The sequence below is a fragment of the Buteo buteo genome, chromosome 19 (genome assembly GCF_964188355.1).
Source record: "Buteo buteo chromosome 19, bButBut1.hap1.1, whole genome shotgun sequence".
In the NCBI taxonomy this organism is placed as follows: domain Eukaryota; kingdom Metazoa; phylum Chordata; class Aves; order Accipitriformes; family Accipitridae; genus Buteo; species Buteo buteo.
Window position 1 is genome coordinate 16,114,810 of NC_134189.1, and position 11,435 is coordinate 16,126,244.

The following is an 11,435-nucleotide window of genomic DNA, read 5'->3' on the forward strand; positions in this document are numbered from 1 at the left end:
AGAGAGAGAAAGAACATCAATTCTGAGTGCCTTTCTCAGGCAAAATTTTAGCGAAACTAGAAAATTCATATAAACAAGGACTTCCAGACATGACAGCAAGAAACTTTTAACTCTTGTATGGCAATTTCAAAATCTTTTGGTGAGAATGGATGGGGTCATATGCTGAAGCAATCTGTGGCAACACAAATAGCTCCATTTCCACTCTCTTCAAGGAGTTCGATATGCTCTAGGTGATTTCACTGTCAAGGGTGAGCATCAAACATCAGTTACATCATTTACTGTGTTATGAAAGCACATGGTTCTTCCTTGCATTTTCAAATGTGGCTGCACCAGTAACATATTACCTTCACTGTTAAAACTCCAAGAAGACTTAGCAATAGTTATGTATCAGTCTTCTAAGTATCTTATTTTTCTTTAAAAGGCCTTCATTTTAAAAATAATAAATACTAATAAAATACACTTAGAAAGGGAGAATGTATATCTGCTTTATTGCTTTAAAATTTAATTCCTTCCCAAATTCTGCACTCTTATTCATCTGTACTTACCAGCAATAAGAGAAGTGAAATCCTCATCCTAAAAACACCAAATTATGTCTGTACTGAGTGTTTTAATATGCTTAAGTCTAAATGCATCCTGCAGCTGTTTCAGCTGGTTTTCAGGTGAGTGCAACCTAGCACTTATGCCAGAAGACAGCCACTTTGTGCTCCAAGACTTAGCCCATCTGGACAAAAAAAAGAAGGAAAACTGTGGGGTATACTGCAGATTCCAACTATCTGGAAGTCCACATTCTTATTAATATGAGCAAATAAAAACTAAATAGCTTCTCTATGGCTATCTTGACAAATTTTTAAAGGATAAAAGATTTTTAAAAAAAGTTACCTACTGTTCACTGCATAAAGGTACATGAAGACTTCTTCATTGTATACATGAAACACACCTAGAGGCTCTCTTTTGTGCAAGTGTCCAATTCCCTGATTTACTTTTTCTAATTTGAATTCCAGATCTGCGTGTTGCTTCACTTTTACAGCAGTCAAAACAAAATCTCTATAGCTTTATACCACAGTAAAGAAAAAAAAAAATAAAAAAAGCATTACTACATCCATCTTATATCCAGTTTATTTAATACCATAGCAGTAAATACAGATAAGAGTTCTTGAATCTGGCAGTGCTAGAGCCAGCAAGATACAGCTACCTGACAGATCGACAGTCTGTTAGTAGTTCTGGAATTCCATGTGTGCTAGAAAGCTGAAGGGTGTAAATGAGTAGTCTTCAAGTTCAGCCTCATAGATATTGACAATACAGTTAAATACACTACTCCTGATATGGCAGAGCAGCATCTGCATAGAAATAAAGCAACACTGTGCCTGTCAACACTGAGAACTATATTCCAATACTTGTAGTCTTAAAACAAGTGAAATAAACAGTATCTTTTCCTTAAATAATGAAGTGATCTTTGGTCAACGCTTATTAAAATGTGCTTTAGTTTTATTTTATAACAGTAATGCTAAGATTATGTAGTTTTTTATGTTATGGGGTTGGACATTTGAAAATCAGTATTCTGCTGTGACTGATAAAGTAATCTTACTAGTTTCAATGCAGGTAAAATTTCAGAGCAGAGGTAGGCTTCAACTCAGCAACTTACAGAGACTGAATCCCAGCTGTCCTCTGGAATGGCTGGAGGCAGTAATTCATATTCAGATCACTGCTCTTCCCTTTCATAATTTCTGTATGAGCACAGCACTTTCAAACACGCTGGGCTAAGCCCTTATTTAGTTGTCTACAGTAAGAGCTCTGAATGTCAATTGACAACATATTTAGACCTGTCTGATGTTTAATATCCACATTTGAAAAGTGTAGCTAACATATTCCTTAGGGGTCTCTCAAGTGGCATTTCAATACCATAGCGATGACTAGTTTTAAAGACATTGGTCCTTAGGAAAAACTCTCTGTGTAAGTTAGGTGCACAGGTCTTACCAGCAGGCTGACCTTTAAATCCAGGCAGACATCCTAAAGAACTTGTGCTCTATACCAGTCCATGTGCTTTTCAAGCTTCCCCTTCCATCTAAAATTGAACAGGCACATCCACCTTACAGGTAAGGAAACTTTGTTACAGCCCACAAAAACTGCTCTGTGAAAGGGATCAGCCCAAGATGTTATGCTGTCCCTAGCCATAAAATTATGACATTGCCAAAACTGTCCAATGCTCACTGACTAACATTTCACTAACATTTAAGTTCCCATCCTCCTCAACCCTCCCTACTTTCTATCATCACTCAAAACAAACAAACAAAAAAGATACTGAAACAGGAGACAATACTGCTTTGTTTATCTGCTTTCTGGTGCCTTTGCAAGGCAGCTTTGCAGGTAAATACCTTTTGTAGATTTGGTGTCTAAGCATTTAATTCACATGAATTTCAGCAAGTGTTAGGCACCTTTAGGCACACAAGGATGTGAGCCATCCTTTCTTGAGTTAAATACAAATACATTATCACATGAAGCAGCAGTATTTAGCTTTTCTTTTTAGTGCAAGTGTTCTTGTCCAAAAAACAACTACTTCTCAGATTTCTGAAGTAAGATTTTGATCAGCAGGGCTGGGTTTATCGGAATTACTGTTTATACTTCAGTCGCACCTAGAAGCTCTATCCAAGACCATATTGGTATTGAATAAATACAGACTGAAACTCTCCTTGAAGAACTTATGAGATAAAGGGTGAGAGGAGCAGCTTAGATTTTAACTGACATAGCCCTAACACAGTAAATCTGTAGTAGAACTGGAAATAGAAGGTCAGGTCTTTTAGGTCTAGACCCTGTTCACTTGACCATACTATCTCCTGCCTTTGCTTTCTACTGTCTTATTCCTCCAGACATTGACCTTTGGAGGAATTTGACTGAATCCCAAGAGCTGCCTGTGCTCCATTATTTCAGCTTGTTCCTACTTCAAGACTAACCATCTTTTACACAGATTTCCTTCTCTTTCCAAACACATTGTTGATTAACTTGGCCATTGACTTTGATCCACTTGGTCGTCTCTTTTCCTTCGCTTTGAAATTTGAGGTGATATTCCTCAGGACTTTCATGAACATCGCCACAACTTCCTGATAATGTTCTGCTGCAGACAGTTCATAGAATTGGCACTTGTTATCTATTGCCAGCTTCTGTCCTTCATCCCAGCCAACTTCCCTCATGTGGCATAAATCCTGTTTATTACCAACCAAAAATACTGACGACTCGACCATTCTGAAATTAAAAAGGTTCCGATTAGAGAAAAGGTATGTTACAATACTGTGCTGTGTGCTGTGCTGTATTCAGTGTGTATGAGAAGTACGTATGTTCAGGATAACAGGCATTGCAAAAAAAACCCAAACCCCAAAACAAAAGAACAAACCAACCCCCTAACCTTGCCAGGTAGAGTTATAGTTTACCATTTGCTATAGTCGGGCAACAAAGGATTTTCCAGACAAGCTATTCTCTATCAGTAAGTTTTCATTTTGGTTCCTCTACTCAGTAAATTCATGTCTTTTTCATCCACTACAGTTTTCATACTCTGTACTGCCGAGTATATTGTCAGCTCCTGGACTTCACAAAGAAGCAAGCTGATCATTATCTCCATTTGTAGGTAACAGAATAGAGTCGAAGAGATGCATCAGTGGCATAATTCAGAAGAATACACAGGAATTGTAATTCCAAGCTTTTGCTAAAATTACTCCTTCCAGAGAAACCTTAATTAAGAAAAGTCAGCAGTAAAACAGACAGAAAAGTGGGGTTTTTTTACTCCACTTCTGATATAAGGGAAGGATTTCACTCTCATTTATTTAGAAAGCACCTCAGCTGACTGATGCAGGAATACACACCACCACATATACTCAGACTTGCAATTTTGGTAGTTCTTTTTGAAAGTAAGTAGTTTGTTTCTTACCATATGGTCACCCATGTGCACAAATAATGTTGGAGTCATTCCTAAACATAGTTTAGGAGACATTCATGGTATTAGATTCCTTTATTGTGGGAAATGCTTTCTTCAACCCCCACATTGTTGCATATCCATTAGTAATAGAGTGGGGGAGTAAAAGCATAGACTGACTATGCCAGCTTTTTGCCCATGTAAATCACAGCAGACAAATTTATGGTAATTATTTAAATAGTAGTGCTGTAAGAAATAAGAGCAAAAATCCTGATGTACTTGGCTTTGGATACAGTGAAATAGATTGCAATTTGCAACACAGTTTACCTTCAGGTACCTTATTGCTAGTATTGTGTTATGCCACTTGGATGCTGCTGGACTTTAATTGCTACTAGGACGCCCACAGCTCACAGAAATGTTCTCAGCTCTTTTGTATGTTTGCTGAGGGAAAAAAAAAAATTAATGCCACTTACTTTTTACAAGGTCCTATGTGAGACTCTCGGATCCTGTACAGCAATGCTTTAGCAAATGCAAATGATGCTCTGTCACTGATGTCGTAAACAATGATAAATCCATCAGCCCAGTGGAGCTCATCTGTGAGGGAGAGCTTCCCCCGCTGTGGCTGAAAGAAGTTCAAATTCACATGCAAAAAGAATGTTACTGTTGTCACTTCAGAGCATTTTCTTTGTCACTGTAAATGTAACAATGCTGTATCTTTTATTGCAAAAGATACTAATAGGTCTAGATGCTGGCATTGAATTCAGGTGAGTCCGGCTCCAAAAGTCTAATAAATAACGATTACTACAAATGGCACTTTGGATCACTGATGAGTTCATTATGAAACATTTACACTTTGTTTAAGCAGTAAAATTGCATAACCTGTACAGCCATTGCTTATGCTAAACATTCAGAAGAGTTACATGAGAATGAAACATACAGGAGCCATCAATATTTGTGCACTTTCTGGTTAAAGCTGTTTTGCATGTTCCCAATATTCTGACTACAGTAAGCTTAATTATTTTCTTTTGTTTCTCATTTGTTTTGTTTCTTCTTTACATTGTTCAAGTCTGAAACAGTATATACCCACAGGATAAATTTCTAGAGTGCTAGAAAAAAATCTCCATTTAATCTGCAGTTGACTTTAATAAAACTAGTAACAAAAGTCATTCAAGTGATAATGAGGTTATACCAATGCTTGAGTCTCCTCACCCCAAGAAACTGTCACACTTATAATTTCTAGAAAGCAACAGCTGCAAACTGTCCCATTAAGCTAAGGAATGTAACTTAAAAACTATTTTAAATTAGCTTATCCCTGCAGATGATTTGGCAGCAGCTAGCAAGACCATGTGACCCGAGATTGGTAAAATACTGGAAGTTGACCAGGAAAAAAATAAAAATATGACTTTTACTCTGTCAAAAAACCTATCTTGAATAGTAATTTTAGGACTGTTTAAGTTATTCCCTCACTAGTTTAATATTTTGCTATGTGCAACGTATACTCTCCACTGACATCCCACCCTGGTTGCCTTGATCAGCTCAGCATCAGGGCAGCACTGCAGCATCATAAACAGCTGGACTGGGAAGGCTATAACTTACCATGAGTGATAGTAACTGAATGCTGGCAGTGAAAGGGGATGCATGAGAGAAAAAGGATGAAATAAGTTTTCCAGAACTCTCTGAAGACTTCAGTATCTTTAATACAACAGTTTTTTAATGCTGTGATGATTCTGCAGCAGGTTTAGGGGCAGGGAAGGTAACCTGTGTGTGTCACAGCTGTTTCTCAGATGGATGAAGGGACAGTGAGCTTTGCAGAACAGGGATCCAGCGACTAGAGGGAAGCCTCAGAGAGCAGGAAGATTTCAGGAAGCAGAAACAAAAATGGCAACTCTTCCTTCCCCAATCTGGCCTCTTCTTGGGACCTGCTTTTCTTCCCCAGCTCTGATGGCATACAGGACCTCCATACCCCATCCACCTCTTTCTAGAATCACCAGTCCTATCAGAAAAAAAGCAATACCACCACTACTTGCTACCTACTCTGCAGGCACTAAGAAGAAGTCAGGAAGAAAGCAGCAAACAGCTAAAGTTAGGCCTTGTTCCTACGGAATAACTAGTACAAGGCAGCTCAAAGAGTGCTGGCGAGAGGAGTTGCCCTTAACACAAATGATCTCTGGTCTCCTTAAAAGCAAAAAGGTGCCCAAAGTGTAGCAACCGAAGTCTCTACCCATAATGTAGTCTAATCAGCTTTACCCTAGCTAGCTGCCGCTCCCAGTGTTTCAAGTATCTTAATAAACAGTTGTTCACACGCCACAGGATTTAATATGACAGTAAGTGGAAGCTATAGGTGGGCTTAGGAAAAGGGTCTGTGATAGGTGGAAGCAAGTCCAGAGAACAGTAGCTTCTAACAGATTGTATGGCAAGGGAGGACTCCATAGCATTGCATGGTACAGTGGCTGTTTCAGGATCCCCATTGCTCTAGGACAAGCAGTGCTGTTGCTTGTCTTGAGGAAGGTAGATTTGTTTGATGGTTCATTTTATGCGTTCACTGGGTTAAGTTTTTAAGTCCTTGAATTTAAGTCTGCATCAGACTTTCAGTGCTTTGGCTTTAGCATTAGCATTCATTATCCTTGTTGATAAGAGGCAAGACTGCTGCCCAAAAGGGAACCTTGCAAGCTAATGTGATTAGCCAGACAGACCTACCTAGGTCTGCAAGTATTACACAGTACCCAAGTTTCTCTACTCCTGTAATAGTGGGAAAGAAATTAATACAAAAAACTTTATTTCAAAGTGGTTTATTGTGATCAAAGTTCAGCTGTCAAGGCGTACAAGCCTGCATTATGGCTTTCCTTGGATGTGTTCTGTGAATGCAAATCTTACTTCCAGGCCTGCCTACTTTGACTGTTTCTGCAGACATTTAATAAACTGCTTGCTTTATGAGCTAATTTTCATCCATTTAGGGTATTTGAGAAAACTGCATATAATCCTATAACTTATCTCTGTATTTACCTATATAAGGCAGAAGTGCGAAGTTATTTCTGTTAGTAATATTCCAAAATGCAAAAGCATTTACAGAAAATTTAGGCAATTAAGGGTTTCTTCCATGAAATGGGAAAGTACTCAGCAGTTCTGAGCCACAGCAATTATAAAATTTCAGTCTTTTCAAAAAAACAGCAAGCACAAATTCCAAGAACAGACAAAAAGTTTGTACCCCCCCGACCCTTTTTACCATTGCACAGGTAGAATGAAGAACAGCTTTTCTTTGCCCTCTAAAATTCTTACCTGTGAACAAGGGTCATAAATTTCCAAGTGTATCTGCCTCCCATCCAGGCATAAGTGTTTAGTGTAGATGCATTCTAAAAGATACATGGTATCCAAAGAAAACCAGCATTAGTGACTGGGGGATGGTGGTAAGAAGAAAATGTGGCAAAGGGGATATTCGGTAATACCGAGGGTTCCTTGAATATTGCTTGGGGTTTTTTGTTTGTGTTTTGGTTTTTTGGAAGTTATTTTTGGAGGGAAGGGGGATTTGTTTGGGTTTTGTTTTGTTGGGGGTTTGGGGTTTTTTTTGTTTGTTTTCTTACACACACTGGAAACAAACCTATTTCATTTTGTAACACCTGAGCTGCCCAGTCCCTTAGGCTGACCAACACCAGGTTCACTGTGGTGTTCTCATCAAAGCGTTGGTGCAATTAATAGTTTTAGTTTTCCTCTTCCAAAATGGAGGCAAAGGGGATGCACAATGCTCAGAATCAGCTAAATGCTGATGACTACTCAGTTTGATACCAAGGCTCAAGATTATGAAACTAGTAAGCCAGCCTACATGTAAGTTCTGATTCTGTACAAAAGTTATTATTTGGTAATAAAGTTTATTTACCATGAAATCCGGTGCTTTAAGAGTTCTCATACTAGGTGGCATTAGGCCAACAGTATTTACAGGATCATGTCCTTAGACTAGATCTTAAAATATTTCTGTAGCATCAGTTCTCAGATTTAGGACCCTCCACCAGCACTAGCAACCCTGGGAACTCTGCTGCAAACAGACTATCACTCTTATTTTAAGCAGCAGGTTGTTCTAAGCAAGTGTAACCAACTTGTGTTCATGGCACTAGTTGTCAACAGGCTGCCTACAGTATAATTTCTCAAAGTTACTGAACTACAGAGACAAGAACTGGTGCTGACGCTACTTAAAATACACTTCAAACTATGTGTAATGAGGGCATAGATAAGGTCTATGATCTCTGGAACTCAGCATCTTCAGTTCAGCACCATGTTCATCTTAAGCGTTCTCCATGCACGTGTTAAGAGTTCATCTGATGATGAACTGTGAGTCCTAAGCATCTCAGGGTATAAAATCTGCAGCCCCTTGATGGTTTCCATAATTAAACAAATTTTTAATCAATACTTTTGACTCCACTAACAGTGGGATGATCTTTATTTTATCACCCATATTCCCACTTTCCTCTCCCTTTCTCCTCTCTAGAAATAGAGCTAAACTTATCTTCCAACAAACATTTGTTCACAAATGAAATTGTTCTGGGGGTTTGACACACCTTTTCTGAGACTTGCAGCATCGGAGGCTCAGAACAAGGAAACCCGTTTTTAGCTAGGTGGCTTAGAACATGCATGGAGCACAGAGAGCACTACATAACTCACATGTGACAGTTTAGACCTAGATAAACCATCTGGGACACAAACTGCATTTTCAGTCTGTGTTTGTATAGTAACAATTATTGGTAGAGCATTTATGTACAACTGTAACTCCACTCTCAGAGTAAGTTCATTTGGATATATTCAGTGCAACTCAGCTTACTACTTCCATTTTACTTCTTATTTATGGATCATGGGAAGCTACTCCAAATTTTGTAATGAAGTGTTTTTGGAAAGAGTCCTTCACTTTGGCAGGGAAAGTGAGGTCGATAGCAATCTCCATTCCTTGTTAAGTTTTGGGACTTCTCTTGCCCCATCAGCTGGAGCGGCACACTTCCAAAGGTGTTTGTGTATCAGTTAAATAGTGCTTCTACCTGGGATGTGAAAGTTCAAGTCCTGCTTTGCCATCTTCCAAGATCTTAAAAGTCTTAAGGATCAGAGTATTTGTTCTGGCATGAATGAGAAATTCTATCCTCAGCATGGCGAGGCTTTCCACAAAGCTATCAAATCAGTGCATTCCTGCAAAAGCAGGGGGCTTTGCATTATGCTTTGATTAACCAGTAGTGCCTGATAAACAATCTGTTTCACCTCTCCTCTAGAGCTGAGAAGGAGATATTCAATAGAACATGTGTTGAGGTTGTTTTTTTTTTCTTCAGTCTATTTCTTTACTCACTTCTTTATCTCCTCTCTGATTCAGCTTACTATAATCTACCCGCGCTTCGCACATGCAGCCCGGTTATCTTTTCCTTCCCAAGTCCCTTCAGAGTCGCTCTGCGATGAGCACTTCGCCAGCCCCCGTGCCCGGGTGCTCCACTGGAGTTTTACGTGATCTCTCCGCAGATACCCGGGTTGCCTTTTCCCGCCTTCAAAGCTCCTACTTCATCAGGAGCTCTGGCTGATAAGCAAGCGAAAACTTAAATCTTCCCGAAAAGTTCTGTGAAACTGCGTTTCTACCCAGTTTCTCGTTCAAGTGAGGGAAGCGTCGCGCCCACCTGGCGTTCCCCGGGGATCCCGCACCGCCCAGCCCCGAGTGGAGGCCCCACGCGGCGCCCACCCCCCCCCCAAGCGTCGGGCCCGCTCCCGCCGCCCCCCTCAGCGGATCCCGGCGGCGGCCCCGCGGCGCTCACCGGCGTTGGACGCGTACTCTCCGATGAACCGCCTGGTCAGGAACCGCACCGCCAGCGCTGCGGGAGGGAGGGAAGCAGACGCCAGGTTTAGCGGGGTCCGCCTCACCGCCCGACCCGCGCCTGCCCCTCTGCCAGACCTGAGGTAAAGTCAGGCCGGGGGTGGCCGTGATGGCGGCCGCCGCCGCCGCCGCCCCCCTCCCCGGCTTACTTACCCGACTTGCCGGCTCCGCTACCGCCCAGCACGGCCAGCTTCACCTCGGCCATACCGCCGCCAGGCCGCGCCGCGCCCCGCCGCCTCCATTTCTTTATAGCCGCCGGGGCCGGGCGCGGCCCCCCGGCGACACCGCCCAGCTGCCCGCCTCCTCCCCGCTCCCCCCGGCGGCTTTCCCCGCCCCACCAGCGAGGCCGGCAGCCGTAGCTCCCCGTGGGGGGTCGGTACGTCTCCTCTTCTCTGACAGGAACCCTCCTGCTGCTCCTCGTCCCCTCCGTGCCCCCGCCTCGTCCCCCACCCACCGCGCAAACTTTCTTCAGGCGGCCTTCCCGCCACACGGCCCGGCCCGGCCCGGATTTGCTCCCCAGTGAGGCTGGCCGGCGGGTCCCTCTCCTCCTCCTCCCTCTCCTCTTCCTCCTCCTCTTCCTCCTCTTCCTCCCCCCGGTCCGAACCCTGGGCCCCGCAGTGCGCAAAGCGGTTAGAAACTAGGGGGGAACGGGCGGGGAAAGAGAGAAGGAAAAGACATTCCCCAGCTGGGGGGGGTGTTTGTTTACTTCTGCTGTAAGTTTGCAGGCTGTCATCCTTTTGTACCAGGAACGTGAAAGTGAAGAAACTGAAGTGATTCTTTTTTTTTTAATTTTAAATGCTTCTGAGGTAACTCGCTAAAAATAAGTGTTTTGCGCTTCTCTGGTGTTCTCCGCCTCAGGTTTCAAAACTGATCGCTCCCTAAACCTCTCGTCTTGCAAAAACTTACATGGGCGTGCCTTTTTATGTCTGTGAATGTTTTTATTGAATTTATATGTAAAGTTATGTGGTGGATGGTGCTTAGCTGAGGCTTGTGACGCTCCTCTGAAGCAGGAAAATACAACAGATGTGGAAGGTGAGGCACAAAGGGCTAAACCCACAGAAAAGACACCCTGCGTCTGCTGTACACCCGATTTGTTATGAGGTTCCTCAAGTGCTCCCTAATGGCTGTTTAGCTCTGAAAATACACAACATACTTGGGTGTATAGGTTAAGCTAGTCCACTGGTGAATAGGAGACTGCTCTAGCATCCAGGTTACAGTTGTATACTTATTCTGTTCCTATTTACTTTATTTGGTTTCTATAACTTCAATATATTTATTTATTCTGATATTTTTACTCTCTTCAGATGAAACTTGTGGATTGTATAAATGCTTTAATAAAGCACTGCTTCAGTATGCTTGCTAGTTGGTATTACAGATAAAACAGATTTACATGAGCTCAGAAAAAAAAGGCAGACAAGATATTTGAACATATGTTTGTTACAGCTGAAGGACATGCTTAGTGGAGGAAAATATATTTAAGAATAAACACACAGGCACAACTTGGCTCCAAAGTCCCTGACTTAAAAGTTGCTAATGGCCGGAGGTGTGTTCAGGGGATGCCCCTATCTTGCTCTATGGGGTTTTTTTGGTAGCTTTCTGCTATTGCTCAGTCACAAGACAAAAGTTACTGTCTAAAAAGAACTTTAGTCTGACCTTTTATGGTTATTTTAACATTAGTTTTTGAAATAGCAGGATGCCGAGATC

General features: G+C 41.8%; 1 protein-coding gene across 1 annotated transcript; it reads right to left on the reverse strand.

Moving 5' to 3' along the window:
- Nucleotides 1-799: 799 nt before the first annotated feature.
- On the reverse strand, nt 800-10,024 carry RERGL (RERG like). The gene is made up of 5 exons (XM_075051332.1): nt 9,885-10,024; nt 9,673-9,729; nt 7,178-7,251; nt 4,375-4,523; nt 800-3,237 (listed from the first exon to the last, which is right to left on the reverse strand). Exons 1-5 carry the CDS (start codon nt 9,934-9,936, stop codon nt 2,955-2,957), a joined length of 615 nt encoding a protein of 204 aa, XP_074907433.1. The 5' UTR covers nt 9,937-10,024; the 3' UTR covers nt 800-2,954.
- Between the last annotated feature and the right edge of the window lie 1,411 nt (nt 10,025-11,435).